General features: G+C 36.5%; 1 protein-coding gene across 1 annotated transcript in view; it reads right to left on the bottom strand.

Moving 5' to 3' along the window:
* EFR3A (EFR3 homolog A) overlaps positions 1-13,705 on the bottom strand; it is an 82,878-nt gene that overhangs the window by 46,140 nt on the left and 23,033 nt on the right. Inside the window, exons 3-5 of the mRNA XM_082499517.1 lie at positions 11,553-11,629; positions 9,627-9,754; positions 7,619-7,769 (exon numbers count right to left, since the gene is read on the bottom strand). Of these exons, the coding sequence (XP_082355643.1) occupies positions 7,619-7,769; positions 9,627-9,754; positions 11,553-11,629 (356 nt within the window). The remainder of the gene's footprint in view (positions 1-7,618; positions 7,770-9,626; positions 9,755-11,552; positions 11,630-13,705) is intronic.

Raw genomic sequence — 13,705 nt, 5'->3', positions numbered from 1 at the left:
CTGGAATACAGGAGTATTTGAGTTTCACTAGAGACTTAGATGACACAGTGGGCTCATAAAATTTGCAAAGAACACTAAGCTGGCCAGAGCTGCAGGCATGTTTGATGCCTCATTCTTGACAAACTGGAAATAGGGCCTGAAAAATCAAGGAAGCAATTTGGGAATGACAAATGCAAAATACCATTTTAAGACAGCTGTACAAATACAAGCCAGACACAGCTGAATGCAGAAAAGAAACTTTGGGTTATAATAAACTGCACATTCAACAAAAGTCAATGTCATTACACTGGCATGAAAAAGAAAACAATATATTGTGATACATCTATATTCCCCATGACACCTATGAAGAAATTTTTGCCATCTAATTGGCACTAATAAGCCCTTAGATGAAGCACTGCATCCAGGTGAAGCATCGCAGCTGAAGACAGTGATTAACTGATACAGTCCTTCAATTATTCAGGGAATGAACAAAGCTTAAGATAAACACCTATGAAAAAAAGACTGAAAGACATTAAATTATCTAGTCTAGAGCTGCCTAAAAGATATTAGTCTTACAGAAGTATAGAAGACAGCTATAAAAAGAAAAGAAATAAATGATTTTCTTTGTCCAATGGTAATAGGAAAAGCAATACCAGGCTTACACTGAAGCAATGGTTACTTAAGTTACACATTAAAAAAAAACTCATTTCTAAAGCAAGCAAAATGCCCAAAGGCCTTTTGGATTCTCCATCACTGATGGTTTTAAGAACAGACTACAGAGGGAAGAAAAAAGGGAAAAGAAAAGTGTTGGGAAAGGTTTAACACAGTGACGGTTCTGCCCTGAAGCAGAGAGATGTCCCATTAAGAGTCCTCTCCTTTTTCCCACCCCAGTATTGTTGCCAGTCGCTAAGCAGAGGCTGAGGCATTTCTTGTAGACTTTCCATGATGCAGAACCTGCTTTTATCAGCATATTACCCACGAACGTCTAGACAAGCCCAAAGCACTTTAGCATAATCTACAGCATACTGATTTGTGGAGGTCTTGAGGTAGTTTTGAAGCTGAAAGTGAAAGCTGCGTATTTCAGAAAAAACAAAAAAACAAAAAAACACCACCACTTTTTCTCCTCTTTTTAAAGTCTTTTTTCTGTTTTATCTAGAACATTTCTCCCTTTCAACTGTGCTACCAGCTCACCCACTGAAAGCTACAGGCGCAGCTGAAAATCGTAGTTTGTAAAAGTATATTCTCAGCAATGACTGAAAACGGAGGAAAATTATATAATACCTATCCATTTTACATGGCCTTCTGTAGAGACTATCCTGTAAAGTCAGGTGATAAGAAAGTGACAAAGAGTCAAAAAACAATTCTGTATAGTCTACTGCCAGAGTATGAAAGACAATCCACAAACAGCAACCATACGGTTTTTTTGATACAGTGAGTTACAAAAGTGATCACTTCCTTCCCAAGAGACCCTGAAAAATGCTTTAAATATTCTACCTCTCACTGGTTTGTTTCATGGACTTGTTAATTACAAAACAGAAATAGATTTCTTAAAGTTTTTTGAAGACAGGAACCTAATTAGTCCTTACAATTTAATAAAGTGCAGAGTAAAAAAAAAAAAAAAAAAAAGGGGTCAATATGTCCTTAAAAGGGCTCAATATGTCCTCAGCATTTTACAGACATTCAAGTGTTCAAGTCTACAATTAGTGTATTAATATTATCTAAAATACAAAATTATTTGATTGACAGGATCTTTCAACGTGAAAACTTAATATAACTCTAATAACTGTTTTGCTAGAAGAAAGATTTGTTGTACCAAGAAATTGCTATGTAAGAATAAATAACGAATTTAGGCCACAAAAGTATCGTGGACTCTCTCTCTTGCTCTCGACATTTCTCTTGCATCACGATGTGTAGCTTTGTAGCAAGGAAGTAAATACCCAGAAGTTATACCTCTCAAAATGCCCAGTAAAGTGTCCAGAAAGGGCAATTTTTTTTTTTTATTTCATGTGTATAACAAAACAATTTCACCCACCGAATGTAAAGCATTTCTGCAGCACGTTCCAGCATTAGAATTCAGACAAGTGAACATTTAGGCCAGAGGAAAGCTAACAGTGGAAACACTGTTTTGAGTAGCACTGTCATTCAGTAAAGTATACAACTGCATTTCATTATAGAAATTTTAATTTTTACAGTACACATTAGTCTATACTTTCCCCTTGCTTAGCAGCGGTGCTCTTAAGCTGTTACGGTTGTTAAGTAAAGAATATTTTACTCCTAAGTATCTAAGATACTGTCAAGTATACCTCAAATATAAAAATTATTCAAGCTAAAAAAGGACAAAACTTATGAAAGTCCAAGCACTTGCCTGGGATATACTTGCAAAGCTTTGACAGATATAAACATGTCATTCAGTCATAGTAACTGCTTGCAGTCACCCACTGGTAATTTATGGAAGTTTTACCAATACACGCATCTTCTTTATTTGTACAATACAGAAGGTACAAATAGGAACTTACATTGGTAATATCTTATTTCCATTAATTTTGAAACCAATAAAATTCAGTCAGCATAAAAACATATAAAACCATCACGAAATAAAGAAGGAACATATTATCTATTCAGGAGATGTTTGTTCCAGACTGAGTCAAGAAAGTTGGATCATATTACCAGGGAGAGAGAGATTGTGTGAATCCTGTAAGTAAATCATCCAAGTTCTCAACTGAAATTCCTAAGGACATAATTTCTTATATATATTTATGCTGTCTTATCGCTCTTATTTAGCCAGTACAGTAGGAGAAAAACCATAAGTTTTAGTGCATCCTGGGTGTCTTTAAAGAAGGTCAGGTTTTTGCAGCAATTCAAGAACAGACAATCAGCATGCATCCTATTAAAGTTTGAGTTATGTCATTTAAAGCAATTCCCTGTAAAAACTGTAGGCTGGATCTGAGCAGTGGTTTGGTTTTTTTAATATTTGAGCTCCCCAGTCTGTCGCCTACAGCCTGCAATGTTCTCATGTTTCAGGTGGGGGAGAAGGGGTGCTGATGCTGACAGTTACCATATTTTATAGACAAACCTCCTGTATTTCATTATTAGGAAACTATCACATAGGAAGACATGATATCTTATAAACATTGACTCTTGTAAACTACGGAGTACAGCGTTAATGAGAAGCGTGTGAATGTATCTACATACTTCACCAAAGAAATGCAAAATGACAAACACTTCAACTTTTCTAAATAAGAAAGTTTCAGACACTGGATTTGTATATTCACTTCACAAACACAGTATTAAAATTATCATAATAAATAACAACAAGATAAAATTCTCAGCAATAGAAATTGGTGATTTACTGCAGTTATTAATAGTTAAGGTCACCTGACACTTCTCAATTTAAGTTTTACTGGAATGGGATGGATAGCTTCATATTCTGTTTTACTTCATGCCACTTGGATGAAAATTACCCGGAACATCACATATGCAGTTGTGTAACAAACTCAGTAATGGTATGTTGGCTTAAAGCATACATTACTGTGGTTAAGAAACTGCAGGACCAGAGAGCCGGGGGGGGGGGGAAGCAAAACTTAACTGTGAATGGCCCTAAAAAGACAGCCTAAGTGATTTATCCAGCATCACTCAAATTCTAGTAGACGCAGACATAGAATTTAGAAGATAATTTAATAACCTACAAGATGAGAAAGACTGCTTTGTGCAATTCTGTCTCTCTGTACCTTTAACTCCTATAAAAAAAGATAGAGCACGGATCCTAGAGATGAAATATTTCACTGTATATTAAATCACTACTAGCACATAATTCCGTATTGGTACATGGAAAGAAAGAAGCATCTTGTAATAAAGATAAGTTTCCATCACCTAGTTCCAGATCAGCATGCTGCAGACAAGACAGCCAAATAAATGAGTACTTTACTGGAATATTAATTGTGACATTCTTTAATTTCACAGTCTTGACATTTTATACTATTTTTACATCTACGTGCACTTCAATTTGGCCAAAACCAACTGCTTTTACAAGCCAATACTAACAAATATAAAAATCTTGTTGCTATATAAGGAACTGGCTGGTCATTTTTCCACTTGGGAGACTGCTTGTCTTCTTTTAAATAACAAACGATGGCAACTAGCAATAACAGTCACGTTCTCCTGCACAGGAAGCCCAACACCGTCACTGATGGTATCATAATTTCACTCCTAAGAAGGAACTACCCTTCTACCATGGAGCACCCCACCAACTAAAAAAAAGCATTCATGGTAAATAATTTAAGATGCGGTAATAGTGGATTCTAAATATACCTGCTATTTTTCAGATGAGAAAGCAATGTTTTACTATCTTAATACAAAGAAGAATTCACCCCATCAACATTCAAAATTAGCTCAAAACATTTTGCTTTCAACTGAGTTTTGTCAATATAGTTTAAGATGACAGTTTTACTAAATTATTCACCCCATTGGTTTTGACCAGCTGCTCACTAAAGAAATTTTCTGAACCCTCTCTAAAAAAAATTAACACAAAATTAAAAATATTTCAAAAAATTGTCTCTTGTCCCAAAAAATTTTGACCAAAGTTCCAAGATTTTAAAGCTGTTCACCCCTAGACAGGAAGCATAAGCACAATTAATTCATTCTGTCCTAGTAATATAACCACTATGGTTCTAAGCAATACATTTAATTATTTGTACATGAAATAGAAAGATGTTTTACATGATATTTGGTTACTGAAATTTTGTAAAATGGTTCGAGAGAGAAATTTAGTATTTGCATAATTTCTAAGTAAGGGCTTATTGCAATCAGACTTTAGATCCTGTAACACTTAAGCCAAGGAAATCTCACTTTTTCCCACCACATTTTTTCATTTTCCTCACCAGCATATGCTATCTTAGCACATGGTTAATAAAAATAACTTCCATGATAGAAAAAGATGTTTTGTACTTCATAGACACTGCCAATTTGAAATCTGGTCTACATAAAAAAAAAACCAACCCACAATTCAACATATCCACTATTGAATTTCACCTGCTTTCAAGTATCTGCCTATATAAGTAGATTTACAATTGTGTTATAAAAAAAAAAAAAAATCATTACTGCTGTAGAAAATAAGCTATCATAATTTACATAAGCAACATATAAAAAATCCTATATAAATAGGAATTAGCTATATGTAACCTGAAGATCAGGCATAAAAGTACATAAATGAAAACCAAACAATTGTTTTTCCAAAACAGTAATCTGCGGGTTTGTTTTCTAGAAGTAATTCAACTTAAACAACGAAATTTAACTTCAAAAAGAATTTAAGAAGTCAAACAGCTGAATGAAACTTTTGTTTTTTTTCTAAGATTCAGAGCACCAAGTAGAATAGATTCTGCATCCAAAACCAGGTATTTGGAAGTCAGGGAAAAAACCCTGGAAGACAGTAGGAGCTTCCAGATCTTTCCAAGACTCTAAACTACTCAGAGTCATTCAGTACACAGATTTGTTTCCTTTGAAACCCTGACTTCTGAGCAACCACTAGAGTCCCCACAGCTAAAGCAAAATTTGTTTGGAAGGCTGAAAAAAACCCTGCAACTCAAGTAAGACAGTTGAATCATCCTTGAAAGACATTACTGCCTTTGTATCCCAGCGAAGCTTTGAAAGTCAGCTTTGGGATGGAAATATCAAGATCTACTTGATCTCCCCAATCATACTCTTTTTAAGTATGAGCAGGCTATAAATTTGTATTGGCCTGAAATTGAATTTAAGCTAAAAATATTATGGAAACCCTTCCAAAGTTTGCCTGACTCTTCACCAGTTTAAAGACACTTACTTCATATACAATTTTTTCTTCTCTTCAAAACAATACCAGTTTCCAGTCCAAAGTGGTAGATCAGAATAACTAAAGCACATAAAACATTATTCAGTCAATCTACCAATTCTACACTTTTGGGTTTTTTTTTTTTGTTTGTTTATTTATTTCCTTCAGGAGGAGAGGAAACACTGAAAAAGGCTAAATGTGATGGTAAATTTTCTCCATACGTGACAAAATTTATTTAAGAACACAGTAGGTCAGTGTCTTTGGTAACAGACAAACTGTCAGCGCCAATACACTTTGCTCCTGGAGTCAACAGAAAAAGACTTTTCTCTCCATTGACTACAGAAGGCATCTAGGGAAATTAGCATAATTAGGCTAAAATTATCCCTGGAATACTGTTGAAGAGCCATATAGATTCACTCTCCTCACAGAATTTGACATCTTATTTAGGAAAACTTAATTTTTTTTTGGTTACTGAGTTTTACAACAGACAAATACAAATTATCTCCTAATTTAGGAAGTCCATTAATCTGCTTTGCTCATAAAAGGCTTCATTAGGAACTGACAGGGATATCAAACAGATTACCATACGGTGGAGTTCTGTTCAATAACATTTGTTTGGAAGTGTCTTGTGTCTTGTACATCAAAGTGGAGGCTGGCAGTACCTGCCAACAAGGATCTTGCATAACTGGAAAGTGATGTACATCTTGCCATTTGGCAGCCCAGGAAATAATTTCCAAAGCTATTTCCCTAAGAGGTTTTGCCCAGGCATTATTATACAAACAAATCAAAAGAAGCAGGGTAGTCTGGCTCAAAGATATTAAAATAAATAAATAAATTTATCTCATTACCCTCATCAAAGCTGCCCTGTTAGTTTGGAGCATAAGGGGACGCTCCTCCCCTACATCACAGCAAGAACTCCGCGTTCCACCATAATAAGAAATTCTACTCCAGGGTAGCATCACTCTGCTACACTCTCCTGTCTCCCTGAATCGCAACTCCGTTTAATTCCATCAACTGGGAACCGTGCCCAAAGGAAAGCCCAATGGTTTTACAGAATCCACAATGAATCCCCACGCTGCTAACAATGGCAACGTACAAGAAACGCAAGCATCACTTCTTTACTCATGTAAAAGCAATCACTCTAAGTGAAAACAGTCCACTTCACCATCCTGGAATTTATGAGATTCCCATTGTACCAGCTGGAAATACAATGGCTAGAAGGGAATTATGACAGAACCATAATACTGATTGCACCCATCACTATTTCAAAAACTGGACCTCCAAAACCTCATTTTGACACTTTTCATTATACCCTTCGAGCCCGGACCTGAATCCTGAAATATTTAAGCTAATAAGATGGTGAGGTTGTAACATGGAAAGCGTTTGCCTCCTGGCTACTCTTCAACTAACGGGAATCTTTCTGTGTAGTGTCAGTAATGTGGAAAAGTATGTTATTTCCTCTTTCTCACACCATTGCTCTCATTGCTGGAGAGGAAGAAAACACTGTCGTATCCATACAATGGCTTCAGGATGTCTGTTTAAAGATTCAAAACATGAATTCACAGAACAGCTTTCCTTTTCCTACCAAAAGAAGTAGTTATTTCTGCAGGGGATGAGCCCAGCCATCAAAAGAATTTTAGAGATTGAAAGGAAACAGTTTTTCTGCCTCCAGCTGGTATCTGCTCGGTGTTCAGGCCCAAACGGTATAACCTGCCACATACAGAATCTTCTCAGTTCATGTTAACTGGCAGATACTTTGTGACTTCTGAAACTACTTTCCCATAGCAAATAAGCAAAAATTTATTCTGATTTGATTTACTATCCGAGTTTACTCACAGAATTAGTTCCAAGAACTTGCAGCTTTGGCTCGCCTGACTCCAGAAGCTTGGCCACCATATGAAGGAAACTTTCCACAAACGGTTTTATGCTTTGAGAGTGGCAAGCCATTAGAAGTTGGTCCAATGCCTCCATGGCAATTAAAACATACCTGAAAATTAATTGGAGAGACTCACGTAAACACAGGCTACATTTATCATTGCCTCAATTAATTCAACTTAGGTACTTATTACTACAAAAATTAGAAAACAAAGGGTGGAAGGTATATATTTTTGCATTATCTAAAAATGGAAGTTATTGGTATTTCCTACATTCGTCTCTCTTCTTTTTTTGGGGGGGGGAGGGAGGGACAGGGAAGGAAATAGAGTATTTTTAGAGGAGATGTCATAATACTTGGTAACAGAGTAAATATAGTTCAATTTTCTTTTCTAGCACATTCTATTTCCAGGTATTAATCCCAGCTTTCTAGTCTACAGCTCCTCTGCCTATCCAAATCCCAGTACAGAAATCTAACAACCTTATTCATGCTCCTGTACAGTCAGACAACAGGCTAAGTAAATGAAAGAGAGTAAAGAAAAGCAGGGAACAAAATTAAATACTCCACCAAATGGCCATTCACCCATTCTATAAAGTTATAAAAATAGCTTTTGACATCATGAAGTCAAATAGTGATGGATATCGCCACTTCCTCAACTCAGTATTTTCCTACTCTATTTCCTCATTTGACTCTATGTTCTTTCCAATTTCTAGCTCAAACAGGACTTCAGAGTATTACAGAGTTTCAAAGTTCACGTTTAAATACTATTTAGCGAAAAGGGCTGAAAAGAAAGATATCTCCACTTCCCAATACCCTGAATGACAGTTTACACGGCAAGGTTTAGGTAGCAGATGGGCTGCTGGGGTGGCTTCTGTAAGACACCAGGAGCTGCTCCCATGGCAGACAGAGCCAGCTCCAGCTGACCAAAGACGGACCCGCCGCTGCCCAAAGCAATGCCGGTAGCACCTCTGTGATAGCATATTTAAGAAGGAGTAAAAAATGGTGCACAGCAGCTGTGAGAGAGGAGTAAGAAAAATGTGAGATACAACCATGGAGACGCTAAGGTCGGTGAAGACGGAGGGGGAGAAGATGCTCCAGGCACCAGAGCAGAGATCCCCCTGCAGCCTGTGGTGAAGACCATGGTGACAGAGGTTATCCCCCTGCAGCGAATGGAGGACCTGCAGTGTGGATAATTCCACGCTGGAGCAGGCAGATGTGAAGCTGAAGGAAGCTGCAGCCCACGGAAAGACCACGCTGGATAAGGCTCCTGGCAGGAGCTGCAGCCCATGCTGGTCTGACAGACCTGTGACCTATGAGGGACCCGTGCTGGAACAGTCCGTTCCTGAAGGGCTGTAGCCCGTGGAAGGGATCCACGCTGAAGCAGTTCTTGAAGAACTACAACCCATAGGAAGGATTCATGTTGGAGAAGTTTGCAGGAGACTGTAACCTGTGATAGGCACTTCATGTTGGAGTAGGTAAGACCGTGAGGAGGAAGGAGCGACAGAGACAAAGCATTATGAGCTGAACACAACCCCCATTCCCCATCGCCTGCGCTGCGCAAGGGAAAGAGGTAAAGGATTCAGGAGTGAAGTTGAGCCTGGGAAGAAGGGGGGGGAGGGGGGGAAGGTGTTTTTAGCTTTGTTTTTGTTTCTCACTATCCTACTCTGTTATTAACTGGCAATAAATTAAACTAATCTTCCCCAAGCTGAGTCTGTTTAGCCCATGACGGTAACTGGTGAGCGATCTCCCTGTTCCTACCTCAACCCACAAGCTTTTACATCTTATTTTCCCCTCCTGCCCTGCCAAGGAATGGCAGTGAGGGAGCGGCTGGGTGGGCACCTGACAGCCAGCCAAGGTTAACTCACCACAAAGCGACGGGGTTGGTCTCACCTCCGAAAAGTGATCAGAACAAATGATGAAATACAGCTACTTGTTAGTATCTGTTTTTAATGCCGTGACTTATTTCCTCACCCATAGCGATGCCTGACGACGTCTCTGCTCAGTCTCTCTGCCAGGTAAGCACCAATTCGATCCAGCTTTTCTGGTGCAGAAACCGCATAGAAAGTCAGCTTCTCCATATCAGCTTTAACAAGACCATCCTAAAACCAGGCATACAAAATATAAAATAAAGAAGTTCACATAAGAGCTTTTGAAGTGTTTTTCCTTTTGTCTACTCAACATTTGAAGATCTGAGCCATACAGATGGGAAGAAGCTACTGAAAAAACCCACAACTTATGAGCAAAATTGACAGTAGCTTATTTGCAAAAATCAGCAACATAAAAAAAAAAATATCAATAAAATATTTTTTAAAGAAATGAAGCAACTTCTTCCCCCATCTTTTTTTTTTTTTTCGGGGAGGGAACAGGTATTCCAAAAGAAGGTATTTAGTGAGATATGTCATCAGTTCTAAGACACGCTTTTTCTCTGCTAGTACAATGTAATTTTTTTTCTTTTCCCAACCCCCCCCCCCAAACTTTATATGAGATGGATAATTTTGATGCTATATACAAACAGGACTGTAGTTTAAATAATTTATTTCTTCAGGAACACATCTTCGACAAGGCTGACATACAGGGTGCCTGAAGGCTAATTGTTAGAACTAGCTCAAAGATTAACATATTACTTGCAACATGAACTGCGATATGGATCTCCTCAGGTAAGGCTGTAACTATAACTATCAGGTAAGAAGGATAAAGCTTTTTGTCATCTTTTTTTTTTTTTCCCTAGAAGTCTACAAAAACATTATCTTTTTCAAATAAATGACTTTGATGCTTTTAACACACTCTTTATTAACTAATGCATTTTATCAAGCAAGTCTTGTGTTTTAGAAAAGGCCTGTAACTCAGGGAAGCATCACGGACTGGTTTGTGTCCTGCACTGAGCCGGATACTAAGGAGCGCCAATTCAGAGCTAGTGAGCAAAATTAAAGCTATAAGGCTATAACTGTAGCAATTTCGGGTGTTTCTACACCTGTATCAAACAGGTAGATTTAACCAAATAAATCTATAAAACCGTTTCATTCCGTGCTTTCAACATACTGTTGTCATAGAAAAAATTTTCTTTGAAGCCAGTAACATACACTTATATAGTAACTAGCACTCCGTAACAACTATTTTAAAGAAAAGCCCACGTACTTTATAAGATATAAGCCAAACGTTATACAAATGCTGACTGTTCTACTTACTTCTACTATAGTAAAAGATAACAAAGTCTGGTAACACATTTAAAAAAAAAAATACAGCAGCAGAAATATAATCTCTCAATTAATCTGAACCACCATGGGATTATATATAGATATAGACATTACTAAATGGTAACACAGAAGTTATTTATTTTCACAGGGAGTAGGAGCTGGGCAGTAGTATAGCTCCAAGACTGTTCAAGTGAAATGAAAAAACTGTACATGAATAACTAGAGAAATTAAAAACAACAACAACAAACCACCCCTTTGGAGCACAACAGTCTATCAGAACTATAAAAATTTCCACAGTCAATACACCAAAAGTTAGCAAATTAAAATCTTGTAGAAAAACAGAAAACATTCACACCCGCAAACATAAAAAGTGTTTCTGGTTCTAAGCAGTTACGTGCTACCTCTGCTGCAGAATACCTTGCTTAATTAAATCTCTGTTTCTCTGAACAAAACATACCAATTTCACCCTCCAATATGCACAGCCTTGCTTTGAAAAGGGAATTAGACCAGATGATCTGCAGAGTTCCCTTTCCAGCTAAATTATACTGCTAACCTCTATTAAAGCTATGAAATGCTAAAGCAGAATTTACTATAAAATGTTAAAATAGAAAATAAAAAATAATTTAAAAAATTGCTAAAGCATCAGTTACTAACCAAAAATCTTCAAGTGCCAAACCCTTAAAATTTTAAAGTCATCACTCACTTTTGGATCTTCAGGAAATATGTTATCTACCAGACGCTTGTAGCGAGGTCGCAAAGCAGCACAGCAACAGCACACTCCTGCAAAGAGATTTACCCAACAGAATTTAGAATTAAGTTTTAGGAACTCTGGTATTTTCATTTGGAGTGACTAGCTGACAAGCAAGGAGGAAAAAGAGACAACGAATTCAGCTTCTTGTTACTACCAGCAATAAAGCAAAATTAAGGTAATTGGAAATAACTGAGAAATCGAATAAGCAAAACTACTATTATAATGTAATACATAAGAAAATACGCAAGCAACTTGGGCACTAGAAACGTACCTGTCATCCAGCCATACTCAAAAACATGCAGAAAAATCAAGAAATTTCAAAATTTAGTAATATTCAAACCAAGGCTACTTTATTTGCTGTTTTATCTTAATTCTGGAATGATCATTTCAAAACACAACTAAACATGCATTATGCTCACTCTTATAGAAAAAAAAAGTGAACTATGAAATCTTCTGTTTTACAGGCATCAGCATAAAGCAATATAAACCACGATATACAACTTGCAATTTTATTAATTTAAAAGCAGTTATACTGCCTGCTCTAAAAAGATAAAACCTTACAAAGTATGGTTTGTTTTTTCTAGCACTGAGGACCACTAGAATTTTTGATTAATTCCAGTTTATATTAAAAAATAGCACCTGAACCAAAAACTCTGTACAGAAAGAAAATGAAAAAGTTTATAGATGTCTGTCCAAATGTTCTGTCAGTACAGATTTATTCCCAATTTAAATGTTTTGACAAATCATGTTTTAAATGTTTCAGTAGACATATTATCAGACTAACTAAATGGCCAGGTCTCAGATCAACATTAAAGCTGCTCTGATGCACAAGAGACAGTAAGTAGAAAATAATACACTGAATAATAATATACCAAGTATACATACAGATCAGTGGCTTTCTGGTCTTTCAAATCTCAATACCTAGAGCATTCAGAGTAGCAAAATATCTTACAAATATCTTATTAAAGGTATCCATTTACCTACTTAAAAAAAAATCATGAAACACTTTGCTAAAAATAGTAAAACTACAAAAGTTTTTACTGCAAAGCAAAATAGGGGAAAAAATAAGGGGTATCTTGGCAGTAACTCTGATGATTACAGTTTATCTGTGAATTTTTCAGGCTGGGAAGAAGTACTAGACAAATAAATAAGGATTTACTGAAGATACCCAAGTACCCTTAGTTGCTTTAAATCATATTTAGCAGAACATCTGTGAGATTCATGAAAAAGACTTCCCCTGCTGTACTTGTTTTTATTACAAGACTCTACAGGGGTAGACGTTGTCCCTCTATTCCAGCTGTTTTCTGCTACTACTTGTCTTTTGGACAAAAAAAATGAATTCTGCTCATAGTCTGACAACTTAATTATTGCAATTTATTTAATCAAAACCAATTATCAAAGATAGATATATGATTTTAAAACCACGCTGTAACTCTAAGTTCTCCTCAGTGGTCTTTTAACTCGTTTCATGAATTATAGTCATGTATCACCAGTAAGATAAAGATGGACTTACAACTTCAATACATAACTGGGGGGGGGGGGGTGAGGGTGTGAACAACAAACAAACCACTCAAGGAATAAACAACTAGAATATTGAGAATTTTTGTGTGTAGAATATTGAGAATTTTTGTGTGTAGAATATTGAGCAATTTTGTGTGTAGAATATTGAGAATTTTTGTGTGAAATAGTATTTTGTTACTACTGTCAAGTTCTTCACACAACTCTTGTTGACATCTCTTACTCACAGAGGTCTAATCAATGTAAAAATCTACATTGACGTAAAAGCTGCAGGTATGGAGCAGCTAAAATCAAAGCTCTTTCATATGCCACTGGAAAATACAGGTATCAAAAGAGGTAATTAAACCTACTTGACTTAAAACAGAAATAATTCAGACAATTGTACAAAGATATTCTATTGAGAGCAATGTTGTGTAACATTTTAAAAGTAAGTAAAATCATAATAAGAAAGGAGTACTTCATTAGTGTCTAGTGTATCACTTAGTATTGGGAAATTCAAGTAAGACCATCAAAATCCACCAAAACAAGACCTAATATTGTTAAATGTTTCTTGAGTTAGGTATGCAGCTCTATACCTGGCTTTGTAC

Source organism: Vanellus vanellus, assembly GCF_965231255.1.
Source record: "Vanellus vanellus genome assembly, chromosome: 2".
Lineage (NCBI taxonomy): Eukaryota > Metazoa > Chordata > Aves > Charadriiformes > Charadriidae > Vanellus > Vanellus vanellus.
The sequence above is the reverse complement of the archived record's forward strand: the minus strand, read 5'-3'. Positions and strand labels throughout refer to the sequence as shown.